General features: G+C 36.0%; 1 protein-coding gene across 1 annotated transcript in view; it reads right to left on the reverse strand.

Moving 5' to 3' along the window:
• The window catches only part of MYO16 (myosin XVI), a 327,773-nt gene that overhangs the window by 195,778 nt on the left and 110,802 nt on the right, over positions 1–21,193 (reverse strand). Inside the window, exons 8-12 of the mRNA XM_014944223.1 lie at positions 16,330–16,405; positions 14,566–14,719; positions 10,719–10,869; positions 2,460–2,570; positions 254–319 (exon numbers count right to left, since the gene is read on the reverse strand). Of these exons, the coding sequence (XP_014799709.1) occupies positions 254–319; positions 2,460–2,570; positions 10,719–10,869; positions 14,566–14,719; positions 16,330–16,405 (558 nt within the window). The remainder of the gene's footprint in view (positions 1–253; positions 320–2,459; positions 2,571–10,718; positions 10,870–14,565; positions 14,720–16,329; positions 16,406–21,193) is intronic.

Consider the following 21,193-nt stretch of genomic DNA (forward strand, 5'->3'; position numbering starts at 1 on the left):
CATGAGGAACTATTATCTCAAGTGCTACTGCTCATACAAAACAATTGCAGGATGCTGTTTTACAAATAAGACACAGAAAATACAGTGGTATGTTGGACAAAATAAAATAAAATAAAAGCTAAAATAATAAAACTTAGATGCTTCCAGTATAAAAAAGGCATATATTCTAATGAATTTTAGGGGTTTGGCCTGCTGAATGAGATATATGAATCCACTGAAAAAGATCCACACATTTTAAAGAGAGAACGCTTACCATGGTAGAATAAATAGGAAGCTCTTTAAATGGGTTAACAAGCAGCAGTATATCACCAATGTAGGTCTGAAAAAAGAAGATATAATTGCTTTATTAAGTAATAAATTAAATCTTTAAGGAGGCTAATGGCTTTCTTCCAGAAAGGACTTTTGTCAAAGTCTCTTAAATCTAGCTATCAATATATTAAACATAATTCACAAATTTAGAGCTTTTAACTTCATAACTTTAAATTGAGATCTACATTTACAACTCAGACAGCATAAATTATTCTTTTTGTAATAAAATGGAGTTCTTCATAATGGAAAATTATGCATAGAAGAATTGCACTGCATATATTATTGGTAGATTACTTGAAAGTTAATTTGTAATTTACCATTTGTTAAGCTACAAAAATGTGACATGCCTACCACATAAACAGGTTCCCCCAGCAATTTTTTATGGGATTGATGACATAATTTAGAAAATCTATATTGATTCTCCAGAATTGATACATTAAAATATGTTGTCTGCGGGATAAGATAGCACAACTGATACATATGTGAGTTTTTATGCATATGTATGTATATATGAACATGTGTACATGCATCTAGAAAAAAATCCTGGCTATATTAAAAATAACAAACCATCCACTGATTGCAAAAGTGTCAAATTTGATTCACTCGTATGTGAAAGCTGTACTTGAATATAAGATAGCAGGTCAGCCTTGCTGCTATAGTTCTCACTCCATGTAAGCAGATGTTGCTGTATATGCTCTTAGACTGCACAAATGCCAGATCTCTGTCTCTGAAGAGGTCAGACAGCAAATCATCATGTGAACAGTCCCAGTCACGCTGCCCTTTTTGAAAGGAAGTATTTTCATCTGGGGAGCTGGAAAATAATGCCTTTCATAGTAAATGTACTATTTTTCTTCTGAAATGCAGTAATTTATTTCCTCTCTCTCTCACCCTGACTTCACTGTTGGGTTTTCCTGCAGAACGGAACATGAAACAGGAAGTGTTCAGTGCTAAGGAGGATTTTGGTTTGCAATTGGAGTCCAAGGACTTTTCTTTATAACTCTGAGAACCAAATCATCCAAAGATGCAAGGATTTGCAGCATTGATGCTGACACTCTAGCAAAGCACAATGGTTGCTGTTGAACAGAACATTAATGATTGCTGCCTATAAATTTCCATTAAGCTAAGAATGCCAGAGCAGCGTATGATACCCTCTTAAATAAAATCCTCAGTATTTTAAAATAGAAGATGACTTCCTTTTCATAAATATTGAGTATCTGTGCATCCTCCTGAATTCAGCTAAAGTTATTTGTGTTTGGCATCTTTGACAGAGAAAGAGAAAGCAAAGGAAATACTCATAATAGGATTTGATCCATTATTCTAAAAGTCAGGATTTTAATTATCATTGAATGCCATAAAAGCTAGAATTGAAGTTCCCAAAAATTCAAAAGTGTTCACAGCAACTTGTCAATTCCCCATATTCCTTTAGTCTCAACAGTGCAATCAACTTACACATTTAAAAACAATTTGCATGTTTCACATTAACAAATCACTTAGCTGTTCAGTAAATTAGAAATAAATTATGAATAAGATACAAACAGGGATACCAAAATTTTCAAGTGCACATTTTTGTCCAGAAGTAAGCTACACCTAACTGGATGCCTCCCAAGTTTAATACAGCAAAACCAGGAAAACCTGCTTTACAAAAACCTTGCAATAATAATTTCACTTGGTATCTAGATGATTAACATTACAATACAGAGAATTATTTCTATAATATAGGAAAAGATGAGCAATTAAATCTCCCATGTGATTTCTTAGCTTTTTAAATGTAAATTTGTTTTAAATTTCCAGTAATCATGTGCCATATTTAAGTTAACATAATGTTAAAGACAGTAGGATCTCTTGGTAGTTTGAGAGGGAAGATTACACGTGCCTATCAATCTCTACCAATACACTTGCTCTGTGAAATAAACACACAAAATTTTATCCAAACCTATCTAATGTGTTATTACATTTTTTATTTCTGCTTTTCCTATATCAGCTTGAGAAATTTCAGGACTTACACACATGTATGTCCTGAACCATTTAAATAGTAGTCATCAGTCTGGGACAGATTACTGCCTAAGACTTATGATAGTAATCCTATTTTTCCTTTTCTCTCACTTTCTCCTTTTTGAAAGTTTCCTGTTGATAGGTGAATAGCAACTCACATATATCTGATTATTACTGAAACGCTTCTGAATCTCATAAAGCAGGCTGCTGTCTGTTAGCTCACTCAGAGAAGCCAGGTCATCATTTGGAGCTGGAGGCATCAGCTTGATCTAGAAAACACAAATTAGAGAAAGAAAGTAACTTCACAACCAATCATTATGTACCATAATGTCCTAACCTAAAGTATAGACCTAGATTACTAGAATTATTGGAAAAAATGCATTAGAAACTGGAAAGTTGTCACTCCTCCCAAACAATTATACATCATTAATCTTAAGCAAGAAACAAACATCAAAAATTATTATCAATGTTAAGGTGTATAACTAGGTAAGTCTGATGAGCTCTTAAGAACACAGACCCCAACTAGAGTGCCATCTGCTGTTCCTGAACCCATAAAGATTCCCAGCTCAAATGCAATTCTCCTGCTCTCTTCATTAAATGTTTATGGCAGAAGAAATCAAGGCTATAAAAGTTAGTGCACTTGTAAACTGTTTATTGCATAGTGTTTACAAAGTTCTCACACATCATCCAGGATCTCACTCCATCATACAGGATTTAAAATTATATTAGAATTTTTCCTGCAGAATAGAAGGAAGTTAATAAGAAGTGGGAATCATGTTGCCAAGGAGACCAGGAGAGATTCAGAAGCAGCTACTTCAGCCAAAACTGGAGAAATAAATAAGCTTAACATTTTTGAGATTTAGGAGGAATAATATAACCTCTGCAAGGAAAATTGAACACCAAGAAAACCGCAACAAAATTCAATAGACAGAATAGGAAACAGATGCAAAAAGAGTCAGTGATAAAGGAAATTTGATTAAAAACAAAATAAACACTGATACATTAAGCAGTGTGCTTACAAATTAGTATCTGCACTTAAAATGCAAGTTGATTCCTTTTTTATGTCAGCCCAAAGAAAAACATCTTTGCATCTGAGCACAATACCTAGAAACAGAAAATTCTCATGTGAACGATGGTAGAATTAATTGAATTGCTTGTTCAGAGTTTACTAAATTACTTTCTTGGTGTCTGTTTTGAGGATGGACCATGAAGATGACACTTCTTTGTTCTATTGTTCTGCATAAGTTGAAGGCTCAGGAGAAAAGCAGACACTTCCCTTTCTTGAAGAACAGCTCAGCATCCTTGGCCTCTGGCACTGGCATGTGCCAGGAAGTCAGTGGCAGAAGCAGCAGGCAGACTGGGAGATTTTGGAGGGAACACGGAGTATGATTCTGGCAAGGAGAAGACCCCAAAAACTATGGATACTGCTGTTTTAATACTGGGGATCTGATCTCAAAGTACTGAGCATCCATTGTTTCTGTAGGTTCAAGGTCTAGTTCAGAAATCACAGTGCTCGGGGTTCTCCTCCTACACTTGTCAGAGCTGCACTGTGTGATATTGATAAAGAATTTCATCTTAACAAAATAAAGCTAACAATGTGTCTTCATCTTAATGTTTCAAGATTCTTGAAACATACGTACAAGCACTCATTCACACAGAATTTTGCAGGTGACCATGAGCAAACACAGGGAAGTTTGCACTTGTAAACAAGCAAGATGAATCAGATATTTTGCATCCTCTCTAAATGATAGATCTTAGATCTTTTGCCTTACCAATATTTTTCTTCTAAAAAAATAGGAGTATTGAATACCAGTATCAAAATATTTAATGAAGAGTCATTAAACAGATGGTATTGCTTACATTTCTATTTTACCAAGAAGAAACAGACCAGCCATCACAACCACAGAACCATCAGCCCTTATGACATGAAACAAAATCTTGTTTTTCCTGTTTAAATATGTCACCAGTTTCACTCATATTCATATGTCAGTATGATACAAATGAAGTTACAAAACCTTGAAAATTTCTCTAGTCTATAAATAGAGAAATACAAATCCAAATCGTAGAATACGAGCTTCACACTTTATTTTACACTAAATATTCTTGTGTATTTAAGGTTTTGGTCAAAAAATGACTGCTCTCACATCAGGATAAAAGCTTCTTTATGTTAGTTATTCTGATATTATGCAGTTGTTTATAGTCCAAACAAACTGTTATATATATATGTATAGAGTTGGTTTTCAGTCACTTGCCCAGATCAACCTACTCTTGTCACAAGCTTAATCACTAAAGAAACTGCAAAATAGAGAAAAATAAATTCTAAGAAGTATTACACAGCACATAGGAAGCTCCTCACAGATGAAAAGTATATGTAAGCAGGGCTTGCCAAGTGCCAGCTTTTGTTGAGTCCCAGAGCACTGCAGCACCTTTTATCTATGGAGGGCACATTTCTACTCTTTTTTCTACTTCAAGCACTGTAGCTATTATTTTATTTTTGTTTCTTGTAATAGGTGTATCCTGGGGATTTTCATAATAACATTGGGGACTTCAAAAAGCTTCTTTTTTGGGACTGACACAGGGAATGGAAAAAAATTGTGACCTCTTCTTCAGTCTTTAATAATTTCCTTACTATTCGTCTAAAGTTAAATATATTCAGTAGAAAATAATGCTTAAAACTAGTATATGAAGAAACACGCAAACTCCTCACAGAAAGCTATCTCCTTTTTTTATCAGCTCTGCCAACAGGCAATAAATGTTGATGACTAAAATGGCATACTTAAACCTCGTATGCATGTAAAAGCATGAATATAAGCAATAGATTTTCCAATGTTTTTCCACCCACCCACTAAAACAAGAAAGGCAGGCATCTAACCTGCATTCCATCTGCAACAGATGTTGAACTAGACAGATAAAGTAGAAACCAATTTAAAAAAAGGAAGGAAAATGTACCTTACAACAGTAGCTCTAGATATAACTGAATAGATGTACAAGGACAAGAGGTAGAAATGCCCAATCACACTTCAAAGATGCTTTCTATTTCCTTCTATCCCCATATAAATTGTGAAAAAACACCTCTCATTCCATTGAAAACGAAAAGCAATAAATGTACAAATGCAAATGAATAAGTATCTCAAGGAGATTATTTACTAGATTATCTATTGTAATGATTGTTTCTTACCTGTACATGTAAATTTCACAATGTATCTTCCCACAGCCCTCATCGCACTGATTAATTTTTTACAGAAGAGACATACTCTAAACTTGTGGAGTCTATCAAAATGTTACTGTGACTATTCTCCTTTTTCCTGCCTATTCAAAATACTGTATTCTTAAACTATTTGTATTTTCAGGCTCAGAAAGCAGAATATGAGTTTCAAACAAGACAAACGTACACAGGGTGCCTGCTATATCTGTCTGCGTCTTTCTGTCTACCTATTCTAGGGGTTTATTCTTCACATCATGAAAGTGAATGCAGATTTTTCTGTCACAGAAAAGATGGTATTTCTTACTCTTTTTGTTTTTAATCATGGCAGTTGGATGTAAAGCTGGCTAGAAAACAAGAATTCCACTTGGCAAAAAAAAAAGTAAATTACATCTTGACATTTGTTTCTGATGATGCACATTGGAATAGAACAAAATGAACAACAGAATTCCAAAAACTTTTTAAAGTTTCTTGTAGAGGGAAAGCAGATGAAAGACAGAAGCCTATGGCCTCCTTCCCTTATTAATGTGCTCACCTGGCTTGCAGTAACAAAGCCGGCATAGGTCTTCATTGCCCTTCCTTGTGTCCTATCAAAACTCAGAACACCTGTGCCAGAGAATGAGCTTCTCTTAATAAATAGCCAGGCTAGAGACAAATGATTTTATGTGTAAATAAAAGAAGGATTTGGATTTGAGCACTGCCCTGAGGTTCTCCATATTTTCTAAACTGTTAGCACACTTCCTTCTACATTCTTGGCTCATGCCAGCTGGCACTCATGCAGATAAAATCTGCGTATTGTTCAGGTCATGTGTCAATGGTTATTTCCCATAAACTCTTTTGGCATGGTCCCATTTTTTGAGGGAGAAAAGAGTTTTGTTTTATGGGTGTACACTGACCCATCCCACACATCCCTAGGCCAGAGAACAGGCTCTGCCTAGTTTTATTTCATAATCTAGGTATAGCCAAAGATTCTGACTCTACAGATAGATGGTTAGAAATGTGAAATGCTCAGTTAAACTCCAAGTAAGAGATTTGAAATATTCTTCCATCAACTTTTTTTTTTTCTTTCAATGAAGTTTAGGATGTGGTGATTCAGCATTTTCTAACACTTTTTGCATCTAAATTCACAGCTCAGTGAGCAAATAAATCACACCAAAATTAGAAACTCTAAATGCATTAAAATCACAAATGATTTGACCCGGTAGTAAACTTTATTTACATTATTAATAACTTATTTGTGGCCTCCTTCAAATTCTGTTCTTCTCATCTACTTTTCCGAGCATACAGATGAGTTTTCTCTGTTTTTTCACCTCGATGCATATATCTGGCTATCATACTGTGTGCATGATGCGTATCTTATGAGACATAGAAGAAAAATAGCCATAAATACAGCATAAGTTCCAATATAACTATGCTTCTGGAAGTAACTAGCTTTTGAGATTTTTGTAAAGCTAACAATGAAGATTCCTATTTACCCATTTAAATTACATATATTTAACAGCATTCACGATGCTGTTAAATAATAATCGCTAATGATTTTATTTATTTAAATTCTTGTGTCACTGAAATAAGTATGCATTCTAGCTGTTATGTGTACTACTGTGATATACACACTTGTCCCTTGTGTATGTGGTAAGTGATACCAGAACAGTTAAAAGGTCATCAGGGGATACTCTATCACATGGTTCATATGGCCAACAATACGTAAACAAGATTATTAAGCCAAAGACAAAATATTTTTTTAAAAAAGACCCAATCAAGCAAAAGAAAAGATTCAATCTATATTTGTGTGTAGCATGAAGCACATAATTCAATTCCAGGCCAGTAATTTCAATCTGCTATCAGAAAAATATCCCTCCCAGCTGAGAAGAAGAGAAATTGCCAGCTATGATAAAATTCTGAAAATTATTCATACTGCTTTCTTTGTTTGGCAGCACAGACCTTGACATTACAGATGATCAAAGAGCATCTTTTACCAAGGAAAACGCAAAAGCTAATACAAGCCAAAAGAGACCCAAAATGCTTTATCAGTGCAGTCATTTGATCCCCACACTTCATGTAATAAAAATCTTACTTCATGAGAAATAAGATTTTGTTAAGGCTTTTTTCATTATTTTTGCAATTAAAAAAACCTGAGGCTACATATAAATTTGAGCTGTTAGTTTTTTCGAAACCAAAAAATTTACAAGCTTTCTCTATTAAAAATGCATGCTTTAGATATAATAAGATGAAATTGTTCTCTCTGTTCCCCCAATAAAGGCCTAATCTGCATGCCATATTGCCTAAGAATGTATGAAATTTCTGACACAAAGCATAGGAAATATCATGCTGATCTATTTCAATAATATATGAACATAAGATCCAAGTAATGACTCCACATTGAAAAATTAATGAGTACATGATTACTTTGAATGTAGTTTGGAATGCAACTGGTAAGAATAAAAGATTAGTATACCTAAGAGGCAGAGATAAGGGGGAAGGGGTTGTTCGAAGCTTTTCTTTGGTATCGGTGCTCAATAAAAATTTTACTTTCCAAATAGTGAAATAAAAAAATGAGAATGTGTTAGGTGGAAATATCATCTCTGAAAACTAAGATCTGCATATTATATACACAAATATGGATATGATATACATATACCTACAGTTCATAATGCATGGCAAGTAGTACAGCATACAGTCCCTGTCCTCACAGGGTAAGAAGAACTACATTAAAAGAATATTCAAAGTACGCAGAAATTTTGGTCTTGATTGCTGTTCTTCAACTACAGCAGTTTTTCCTTCCTCTTGATTCTTGTGGCCAGAGGTCAACTGGTGATAGTTATCTCCTTATTCCAGAAGAGAGAAGAATGGGAGAAACAAAGCACTGCTCACAGTAAGCAATATGTTTAAGTTACTGCAGCTTACTGTTCTGTAAAAAACTGAGACTGCCAACAAATAAAATCAAAAAACATTAGCAAAAAATGCTGAAACAAGAAATATCTGTGATGGAAAGGCCAGTTTCCAGTATCAATTGTGTCACTTCAAAAACCAAAAAAATTACATTTGACAAAATATGGGAATTCTTTAGTTTACTAAAATTAAACTATTTCCTGAAATGATGAAACTGTTTTACAGTCTTTTGTCCGTAACAGCCAAAACGTATTAAGCCCTTGCCAACTGAAAGTTTTGTTAAACTACGATTATTTTTTTAATATAACCAATCATTTAAAAACAATAGCTGAAGTAGCATGGTTTCTAACCTATCACGTTATTGCTGTTTTCCCAGATAGGACTGTTCCTGCTTACTCATTTCCAAGGGAACATCACTCCTTATTCAGCAACTTTACATGTTGGGCAAAGTTTGCAGTTTCTCCTGCTTTTAAAGACCACGCTACACATTCCTTCTAGCTAATGTAGAGTAGAATTTCACAGAGTTTTCTGCAGAAATTTCTCAGCTAATGAAGAAAAGAGATTCACCTTTAATTATGCTGTCTTGTAATTGAATTGTAACTGTTGTGGGAAGTTGCACTGAAGTATGGTGAAACAGTAGAAAGAGTCAAGTTTTGAAAATCTGCCCTGGGACCCTGACGTGACTACATCTCGGCAGGGGAGAAAACTACTAGCATGAAAACCTCTTTCTTACCTAGAAGGTTAGGTGCTCTTCTCCCATTCAGTTTCTGCATATGTTTTACTGTACAAACTGTAAAGTAAAAGTCTAGCTTAAAGACAATAAAAACTTGAATAATTTTAGCTAAATCCATATCAAAACAGAATCATCAAGCAGAAGAAAGTATATATATTCTTGTCTACACTCCTGTTGAAAATCTAGAATTATGTAATGGTTTGGGTTAGAAGGGACCTTAAACATCATCTAGTTCCAACCCCTGTGCCATGGAAAGTGATAGTCTCAGCAAGACTCTAAGCCAAACAACTGCCTTTCTTACAATTATAGGAGGGTTCCTCTTATCAGGGTTACTTTTCTGACCGGCAGTGCTTCTCTGTTGGATTGACTGTGTTTTCATCACATCACTGCGCAGTCAGCAAGGCCAGAAATTGTATGACATGAAAACAAGATGTAAGCCAAGCGCAAAACATTTTGTGTTATTTTCTGACTGAATAGGGAAATGAGTGCTCTACGGGATTCCAAAGCTGAGGACTTTCAGAGTTAGACTCGTATGATTGACACATGAACTCACTGACTGATCTCATATGAATAACACATTCCTCTGAAACGCGTTCAAAAAAACAAGCAGTGTGCATGATTCTGCCAAGGTAGTTATGCTGGTTTTTTGAACTGAACATGGTTTATATGGAATCAATATCTTGCTCTTTTGTTATGCTTCAGACTCACAGTAAAGTATTTTAAATGGAAATTCTCCCCTACACCCCCAGATTCCAAAGTAGTTTTTTGTTTCAACAGCTAAATACTTCTGGAAAATGTGTTTCCCAAATAGATGTAACAGAAAATAAAATCCCTTGTACCAAAAAAACTCCACCTAAAACCAAACCAAAGCAAAAAACATTTAAGTCCTAAACATTCAAAGTTAGGACACGTCAGAAAAACCCACCCAAAACCAAACCAAAGCAAAAAACATTTAAATCCTAAACATTCAAAGTTAGGACACGTCAGATTTACAAGCAAGAGATAATTGCCTGCTTTTGCATTCAACCTATCCATTGAATAAGATCGTGATCCTGTGGCGAAAACTCTAAAGGGTATCCAAATAATCAGTGCCTGTGTCTTAATGTATTAGCACAAGAAAGGGAGTTAAAACTGCAGCTGTAAATCTGGCAATTCCTATCTTTAAATTACAGTCACTTATTTTGCAACTTAATATTCCTTAGACATTCTTTTTGTTTTTGCAGTCTCCCAGGTTGTGTTTCTTTCCTTTGTAAACCGGAGTTAGAGACAAGGACACAGTTCGGGGAGTGCTAACAGTTGTCCCTCCCCTGTTGTGAACCATGAATAGAGTTTGAGGAGCTCTGAGCCCTCCCACTGCCACAGCCCTGACCTGCCACCAGTAGCTGGTAGGAAGCAGCTGTTTAGTTTGCAGAGAGGGAACTCTTTGCAAAGCCAGACCAATGCACTGAGTGATCATGGAGACAAGGCTCCACAGAGCAAATGATATTGCTGTGTGGTGAGGGGAAAAAAATTATTATGGTCTTCGGCTTCATTAACTTTACAATTTCCAGACCTAAACACTAACAAACATTTCAAGAAACTGCATTCCATTACCTGTTCAAGTTTGGTTGTAGTGTTCACAGTGACATTTTCAGCTGCACCGTCTTGAGATTGCTGCTTACATAGACCTTTAGTTGCATCTTTAAACATGGTGTCTTTCTCCAGCAAACTGTCTTGCTTGGCAATTGGTAACGCCAGGGGATTGCTACAAAGAGAATCAATAAAGCAATTATACTCCTCCTGAAGATGTCAGACAAACAAAAGATTGCCAAGTGTGGGTGGCACAAACACAGAACTAAGATACAATTCAGGGCCGACACATGAGTTCCAGGTCCAAGTTCAAAAAAAGAAATTGGTGAAAAATAAACTGTTCACATAGGTTGGTCTTTTTCCAAAGACACAGAGCAAACCACTTTAATTTAAAATTTACCTTTATGCATATCTTTTCTGAAGCAGAACTGAGCAAGCCGAAGAGAATATGCATGACATCTTAAAAAAGCACATATAGTGCTTTTGACAGCACTAGGTTGGAAAATCAATAGCCAATTTAGAAATGGAATTTAAAATACACAATTAACCTACTCAATACTGTTTTGAAAAACAGTGTGTTTTAAAATAATTCAATACAGATATTGCCATTGCAGTTAAATTCCACCACTTTTTAGCGTACTTTTATTCAGACAATATCCAAGATATATTTTATGACCAAAAGATGCTTTGAATTTGTGACATGCTAAAAAAATACCCCAACAAAACAGCAGACTGATATTATTGCAATGATACACAATACTCTTCATTCACATATAAGTTAAACATATTCTTACACGCACTGAGATGTTTTTCTTACTGACACTTCAGACGATAGCACACTTCTGAAAAACAACAATGCCAAAATCTTGGATGATTTTGGCAGTGTTGTACATTCAGAGGAATTAATGAGCAATCAGCCCCAGGAGCTGAGAACACATCTTAAAAAATAATCATCTGGGCTCTGACAGTGCAAATGAGACAATCTCATGGAGTCTATAGGAGCTCCTTGCCAAAAAGTGTGCATAATTTATTTGAAAGGAAATGTGGACTCAATGTAGCAATGTGGGAATAGTGCATTGCACTATGGGATAAAGACCAAATGTCTAAATAAGTCTAAAAAACTCTTGGTTTTACTCTTAAGTTACTTGAGTTTGATCACTAATTATACTAAAGTCAGGATTATACACACAGTTTACTCAAAATGAAGGAGGACCCATAGCTAACATTGATTTTAATTCAGAACTGCTGTTGGAAACAGATCTGACACACATAATTTTAGAAAGGTACAGAACTAAGTAGAGGCAAAGCACCTTCTAAGCAGAATTCATTGAAAAACAAGTCAAAGTAGTTTACCATTGAAAAAAAGATGCATGAACAAAGCCTTTCTTTTGATAAAACCCTCAATCTGTAAACATCAAAAGAATTTGTTTCAACATTTTGTAATGAAATATACACAATTTCCTTTCTAATGATATTTTGTTTTAGACATTTTAATGTAAAATGTCTAAAGGAATACTAGTCACACAATTTCCTTTCTAATGATATTTTGCTTTAGATATTTAATGTAAAATGTCTAAAGGAATACTAGTGAAATTAAATATTTCTATTTACTGCTGTGATTTATCTAAGATGCATTTGTCATAAATTTGTTTACCAAATGTCACATAAACAAAAGATCCAAGAACCAACTGGGTTTGCCTTTTATCTTGATTTGGACTGCAGAACAGAAAAGCCATTAGACAACGACTTTTGTGAACCTGGCAATTAGATGTCATAGAATAAGAGATATCAGTTATTAGACTATCAAAGAAATGAAATAGCTGTGACACCCACAAGCAGAAATGACTAATACTAATGCACATTTTACCCAGACTCAGAATTGAACAAAACATTATTAAATATAAAATTTTCAGTTTGAGTAGTCTTTTGCTATTGTCCAAAATTGCTCAAATCCTGAATTATTTTTAAGATTTAATCACAGACAAAGAGAAGAAAGATTTAAAGAAAAGCATAAGCCAAATGAATTCAAATATTAAAAATCAAAGCACTGCCACTTATAACTTTTTATTATTCATGTAATGCCTCTTAAATTTTTTTTCCTGTGAATTTGAACCTTAAGCATTTTTATTATTCATGTAATGCCTCTGAATTGTGAAGATCCATTTTTTTTTTCCTGTGAATTTGAACCTTAAGCATTTAATCTTAACACTTTTGTGTTAAGTATACAAAACACACTAGAAACACTTCTTAAAATTCAGCTGTAAACTCCTCACAAATATACTTTTCAGGTGTCATAAAAGAGAAGTAGGTCGTAAATCAGAGAAAAGCATGAGGAAAAAAGGCTCTTTCTGTTTCCACAGATGAATTTTGAAGTTAAAGAGGACAATAGTACCATGACTTTGTTGCATGTATTGATGTACAGGACAATAGCCTACAAATTATATGTATCTGTGAGATATTAATAGGACTCCATGTGATGAAAATGCTGACATTTAATCCTTATTACAACAAAAATGTGAATGAGTACAAGAAAGAAAAAAATTATTAAAATTACTCCAACAATTCATTATGACTCAGGTTCAAGAAAATATTGTGAAAAATAAAATGAACTGAAATAAAATGTTTCCAGAAAAAAGTGGCTTTTTAGAAAAATATTTCTATCTACATTCATAGGTGTTTCTATTAGTCATAAGAAGTCAAGCAATGCTATTGAAAATTGAAATATAGGACAGCACAAGAGAAGATTTTATGTTAATGTATGCAAGTGGATTAGCATGAACTGTCTTCTTTTATGAAAATTAATGGATAATTAATAGATAATTAACCACAAAGGGAGACTTAAGCCAAAATAATATTGCATAATAGACAGGAAGGAGAGTTATCTAGGATAATTTTATTTGAACAAGGTAGGACTGTTGCTACTGGCACACCTAATTGGAAAAAATCTTGCATAGTCATTTTAATTTTTAGGTGCATAAGCCATCATATAAGGAATTAATTTGAAATTTTGCGTAGGTTTTTTTTTTAGATAAACTGAGGTGTTTTTGTAAAATTTTCTGTCCTCTGATATGTCCTTGTTTTATAAGAAAAAAGAAATCATGCAAAAATGTGGAAGCTAACAATCAAATAATTAGCAGTTTTATTATCAATATTTGAATCACTATGGCAGTTTATAACTTGTTAGAAAGATGATTTAAAATGAATTATATCAAGGCAGATTCTGCAATGACATTTTCATGGGCTCTTTCAGCTTATAGCTTTTGTTGAAGAGAACTTCTGTTACTGTGAACCTTCCACAGGCAATTCTGAGATCCTCCAAAGTTCTAAGCCAGTAAACATCTGTAAACAGCATAATCTCTGAAATTTCAGTCTACAAAACTCACCTCTGCTTCTTTCATAAGCAATGGTAGTTTTGCTACACTACTCCCATCAACTTTAATAAAAAGATGTTTGAGTCTTCAGTATTAACCTCTAACAATTCTGCTACAGCAACCCAAAATAATTTTACTGGCAATTATAACCATCTATTTTATCAATCATAGTCTATTTATAGAATTAAGGTTGACAGAAAGAAATGACAGATACAAATACAAAAGATGATTCAGTAGATTTCCAAAATGAAATTGTTACTTGACCCATACAATTGCACAGAATCACAGAATAGTTGAGTTTGGAAAGGACCTCTAGAGGGCATGTTGCCCAACCCCTCTGCTCAAGAAGGGATGCATAGAGCTGTTTGCCAAGGACCATGTCCAGAGAGGTTTTGAGTATCTCCAAGGACACACAGACAGGATTCACAGACTGACAAATACAGTTCAAATTATAATCTAGCATCACTCAGCACATCACTCTTTACAACAGAAACACTTACAGTTTATTGGAAACTGTGGGCAGATCATGAATGATCTCTTCATATGGCTCTTCTTGAGATAAGGTAGAAACAGCTAATGGGTCTTTCATTTTTTCCTCCCAAACAATTTCAGCCTTCAGAAGCATCTCCTCAATAAACTCAGAAGCTGCAACATCTAAGACATTGGAACACCAAGATATCAGACAAAGAAAAGAGTGCAGAAAAGCTCCTTTCAGTTCAAATCTCTAGATCAGGTTAAGATTAAGCATCCAGCTATATAAAAGGAAAAGAATTACTCAGTTATTGATCATAAGATAATACCTGAAATTACTGAGAAAACAAAGGCAAAGTAAATTCAGTATGGAATTAAATTGTCATTTATGAAATCTCAATACCATTCTCACTGTGCAGTGAACTGAAGTATTATTCAATTTATAGGGCCTCAGGAAAAGCAACAAAACTGTTTTCAACTGTATATCAATAAAAACATGTACTGAAATCCTTTTCAAATCTTTTACACTTCTGCAAACTAAATTTATAGGTCTTACACATACAGAAGTGCTGAAATCAGTTGTGTTTGCCAATGAGAAACATTGTTAACTCATCTATGTTAGATATATACTAAATGTGGTTAGCTAGATACATTGTTAGATGATCTGTTTGGTCTATAGCCATTAATACAAATACAAACTGATACGTATCTAACCACAAACAACTTTCCTGAGGTGAAGTGTCATGAAGTTCCCTGTGAGTATATTTGTAGGTGGCACATTATATGAAGCATAACATATCTTAGTTTATTATGCAAAGGAAGTTTCTCCTCATAATTTGACAGAAAGATTCTATTTTCTACATTCCTGGATTCCTTTTTCATTTTATCCTAGGCATAGAATCATTTCTTCTCTCCAATGCTGCTATCTAACATTACTGTGTAGCCCTGCTTTGAACACTGGGTTAGACCAGTGGACCCGAAGCCCCTTACAACCAAACATACTCTATAATTGTGGGAAACAATAGGTGTTACTCTGGAAAGCTGGATGATGGATTTGTTTTCAGTCAACAGCTACAGAGATTCTAGTTCATGAAGGGATGTACTATCATCAGTTAAGACAGACAAAGGAACTCAGTAAGAAGTCACTAAAGAAGTGTAAATGCAGCTACCACCAAAGCACTGGAAAACTTAGAAGGAAGAAACATATTAAAAATAAAAAGAGAATGCAACAAGTGGAAAAATACACTATCATTTGATATGACATCCTGCATGATCATGACTTGCAGTTCTTAGCAATATATGAAAATACACATGCATATGTGTATATAACTCTACACACTACATAAACTATATAAACTATATATATACACATATATACATGTGCCTGTATGCGTATCATAGAATCATAGAATGGTTTGCGTTGGAAGGGACCTTAAAAATCATCTAGTTCCCACCCCTGGCTGTAATTCTTTCAGGGCGACCATCCAATCAAATCCCTATCCACTGAGTGGTCCATCCATCAAATCAATGTCTCTCCAATTTAGAGACAAGGATGTCACGCAGTACAGTGTCAAATGCTTTGCACAATTCCAAGTAGATGACATCAGTTGCTCTTCCCTTATCCACCAACACTGTAACACCACTACATTTGTCAGGCACAATTTGCCCTTAGTGAAGCCATGTTGGCTGTTACCAACCACCTCCATATTTTAGTATAACTAAAAAAGCAAGACGGAAAGAAAACAGTGTCACAGTAACTACTATATACATAATATACATGGATTTTCACCTACCTGAAGGCTTTTCATTATTGCAGTTAAGAAGATTGGGATTTGCCCAGTGCATCAAAAGCAGCTTCACAAGGTTGGTCTAAAACAGGCAAAAAAAGAGGTGTTTGAAATGGCAGAAGTAGGACAGGAACAGTATACCTGTATATCTTTCAGTTTATTCATGCCTTCCTGCACTCACTGAAATCATATGATAAACCATAAGCAACACCTCCAAAATACCACCTTCTGCAGCTACTACACAAGCCAGAAATCACACAAGCCAGAATAAAATGCAGCTCTTGTACAATTTCAGTGTAGTCTCAGCATAACTTCACCCCCAAAGTCTCCCCTTCATACTTACACGCGTAAACAAATCTGCATCAGTATAGAAAAAAACTAACCCTCCATCACTACCTGTCATGACTTAGATCACAAATATTTCTTTAGGCCTAATTAATTCAACAACTGTGTACCATCACTGCCAAAGTGATCTGACTCACGGCCATCATGGAAGTAAATTTGTTCTCTGTCAGTTGTAGAAATTGGCACATTTATCTTATGTTTACCAAATCCGTTTAACATATTAGTAATGGTAGCAATTATAGTACAGTAGAATAGGGTAGAGTATCATATAATGAAAAAATCCAAAACATATTTTTCAATTCCTGCAAGAATGCTGCAAGCAACTGTTTTTAGCCAGCTCTTCTATTGCTGCACCAAAATCTCTAGAGATAGTTCTCCATCAAAGACTGTAGTATGTCTACCCTGATAAATTGGCTGGTCAGAAAGGAGTAAGAAACTGCACAAGGAGCAAAAAATACAGTTAGAATGTGAATATAGAGCTCAAGTAAATGAGAAAACTATTTGCACTTTTGGATATATGCTAAAATGAATAGAATTCTTAATGTAAATTTAACCAACAGGGGAAGCCAGGATGAGCACAGGTGGAAAATAAGCTGTGCAGTAAAGAAAGGATTCTTCAGAGCAGAAGAAGAGAGCTACAGGTAAATGGGACCTGAATTGGAAGGCACCTAAGCGAAAGGATAGTAATTTGGCAAAAAAACCAACCAATAAATAAATAAATAAGGGCTAAAAAGAAAGGAAATTAGTGCAATAAAAATAATGAAATTGAATGTGGATTAAGTACACAGGCAACTTACTACAAAATACCATGAAAAGGAAGAATCAATTAAATGCAAAAAATAACCCCAAACTTCCAATCACAGAAAAGCAGGAAAATATTGATGCAAATTTCCATATGAATAAAAAGCTCTTGCCCTCCTCAGTTTTCTAATACTTGCTTTCCATTCTGACCGTAACAGCAAAAAATTCAGCAAACTGTGGAAGCAGGGAGGAAGCTCGAACAGGTTTATTTCCAAATTCAATTAGCCCTGATTTCAACACATATATTTATGTTTTTACATTATGAAAAAATGGAGCATACTTAGTTGTTGAGCTTACTAAATCACCAGTAGTTGCATAATCTTGTTAACAGATATTCTGAAAAGTGGTAGTAGTTCTACCAAAGCTGAGGGGAGAGGGGAATTTTAAATGCATTTTTCGGTTCAGTAACAAAAGACAGCTTTTTGGGTTACCAAAGTTCTGGATTTATGCCACAAGAAGTCCCTTCCATGCTGCAATACCAGTGCTTCCTGCTGCCAAAGAAATAACTCCTGATGGAAATCCTTGATGCACATCACCAAGACTAAGGTATTCAGGTCACTGCTAATTTCAATTACTTGTTTTTGGATACGCAAATCAACTTATGTCAGTTTTAACCTCATTCAGTTATGTTTTAGAAGGAGTATTTTAAAATCTAATTGCCAGATCATCAGAACTGTGCCTAATAGTAGAAATATTTGTAGAATAATTACAGCAAATTACTACTATCCAAAGATATTTCAATGTAGAGCTACAAATGTCATTGCAGGGCCACTCTCCATCATCTTTGAGAGGTCCTGGAGAAGAGGTGAGGTGCCCAAGGACTGGAGAAAAACCAATGTCATCCCAGTCTTCAAAAAGGGCAAGAAGGAGGACCTGGGAAATTACAGCCTCACCTCCATCCCTGGAAAGGTGATTGAACGGCTCATCCTGGGTGTCATCTCAAAGCATATGGAGGAAAAAAAAGCTATCAGAAGTAGTCAACATGGATTTAAAAGTTATGGAATTCTTAAAAATAGCTGCAAAATTACATTGTAAACCTCCATTCCGATGTGATGCTTGCCAAACAGAAAATCAGGTAAGGAGCTGCCATTCCACCACACAGGTGGATTGAAAAATAGCTCAGTGGCTGGGACCAGAGGATAGCGATCAGTGGCAAGAAGTCTAGGTGGAGGTCAGTAACTAGCAGTGTAGCGCAGGGATCAGTATCGGATCCAGTCCTATTCAGCACCTTCATTAATGATCTGGACAATGGGGCAGAGTACACCCTCAGCAAGTTTGCAGCTGACACCAAGCTGGGAGAAGTGGTTGATATGCCAGAGGGTTGTGTTGCCATACAAAGAGACCTTAACAGGCTAGAGAAATGGGCTGACAGGAGCCTCATGAAGTCCAATAAGAAGTCAAAGTTCTGCACCTGGGGAGGAACAACTCCAGGAACCAGTACATGCTGGGGGCTGCCTGGATGGAAAGGAGTTTTGTAAAATAGGACCTGGGGGTTCTGGTATACACCAAGTTGAACATGAACAAGCGATGTGATTTGGCCACAAAGAAGGTCAAAAGTATCCTGAGATACTTTTGGTGAGGCCACAACTGGGGAACCATGCACAGTTCTGGCCTCTTCAGTACAAAAGAGACATGGATACACTGGAGAGAGTCCAGCAAAAGGCCACTAAGATGATGAAGGGCTGTAGCGCCTCACATATGAGGAAAGGCTCAGGGGGCTGGGACTCTTCAACCTGGAGAAAAGAAGGCTCAGGGGAATCTCATCCATGTGTGTAAATACCTGAAGGGAAGGTGCCAAGAGGACAGAACTAGACTCTTTTCAGTGGTGCCCAGTAACAGGACCAGAGGCAATGGGCACAAACTGAAACACAGGATGTTCTGCCTGAATATCAGGAAACACTTTTATACTGTGAGGGTGACCCGACACTGGCACAGGTTACCCAGTGAGGTTTTGGAGTCTCCATCCTTGGAGACACTCAAAAGCCATTTGGATGTGGTCCTGGGCAGCCTGCTCAGGGTGGGCCTTCTTGACCAGGGGAGCTGGACTAGGTGGCCTCCAGAGATCCCTTCAAACCTCAAAACGTTCTGCGATTTTGTGTAATGTGGAAAAGGTCACCTATGGCTTTTAGAAAAAAAGACCACTTTTTCTCCATCAGAATCAATCAAGATAGAATGCATGATCAGATGTGCAGGCAGACCACCACAGTTATACTGAAAGAGCTATGGGGTTTTTTTTTCAAAAATAGCGAGTAGAAAAAAAAGCAGCCTCCCTACAGTGAAACTGAGTTAGTCCTGAGATTAAATATTAAAAAGAAATGAAGCGCAATTTGCATTAATTGGAGCAACATTAATGATCTAAGGAGCTAGAAAAACATGCCCAGATGAACAGACAAAACACTGACTGGACACGGGAGAACTGGAGTTGAACAGCTCTTTAAACCTAATGTAACATGGAGTGTAACACTGAAAATAAAAAGCTCGAAGGCGAAAAAAAAGGCAGCATAAATAAATGTACTGCAATAGGCCCACTATGATGCCTTCAAATACAATTTCACCCTGCCAAAAAATAAGCCCAGTTTTACCACACATTAAATGTTAGCTAAGAAAGCCCAACGCTCAGTTTCATAAACCCCAGGCTTAGGAGCACCAGTGTTGGCCAGCTGACAGACTGTGAGGCCTGTTGCCAGGGATAAGTAACTGCAGTGACAGAGTAGTAAATATGGGGTATGAAAGAGTGATAGAGATTCCTCAAAAATCTCCCTATGCATTTGAGGCTGAACAGGCAGCTCCAAAACTGCTTTCAAGCCACGTTAGTTTCACTGCTAGTGAATTAGCTGGGAGCAGAATAAGTGCTCCTGGAAAGTGTCTTCCTCTCCTGTATGGTCAGATATTTGCCTCTGAAGCAATGCACTGGACACTAGATCTGTGCCAGCAACTGCAAAGGATAAACTGCTGGCTGTGGTTGAGCTTTGAACTCTTGAGTTATTATTCAAGTCCCAGTGCCACTACCTCAGATCATTTATTCTCTTTTCTTTACCATTGGAGAGATATCTGCTTAAGTTGCAAATTCAGAAAGCTGGAGGTTTTATGCAAATATCCTGATGTGCTACTTTGCACAGCAATGAATATGCATCATCCAATTTGCACATACCCCCAGCAGTAAATTCCTTCAGTCCTTCACTTTTCTTCCCTGTCAAAAACCAAAATTTCTCCACTCCTCTCTTTTCAAAGCCGCACATTTCCTACTGTCCTACTGACCTGGGTGACAATCCATCTTTTATTAATACACCCCCATCATTTCTTAATCCTCAGGCCCTTTTTTCTCTGTTCCCTATATCTGAGACTTCCAACTCATTACATGCATCTTCCCCACTTGTTTTCTTCTACCCTTTTATTGGTGCTCTTATCCCTTTCTGTGGGCAGTGCTATTTTTTTTTTTCCGTCTTGACATTCATTCCTCAGTTCTCTTTAACTAAGGCCTCCCCATACTCTTCCTGCAATTTTCTTCCACCTGCTGTCATTTTTCAGGTTCCCACTCCATTTTCACTGGATATGGTCCTTAGCATGCGCTCATCCACAGTGACACAAAGCCATATAATAGGAAACTAGTGGATCAACAACGTTGTATCAAAATCAGTATTATTTTGGACCATCAGTCTCACACCATTGCATAAAACACAGTGAAATTCCCGAGTATTATTTTAATATCTAAGGTGTTTATTCA

Source organism: Calidris pugnax, unplaced genomic scaffold, assembly GCF_001431845.1.
Source record: "Calidris pugnax isolate Ruff unplaced genomic scaffold, ASM143184v1 scaffold69, whole genome shotgun sequence".
NCBI classification, from domain to species: Eukaryota; Metazoa; Chordata; class Aves; order Charadriiformes; family Scolopacidae; genus Calidris; species Calidris pugnax.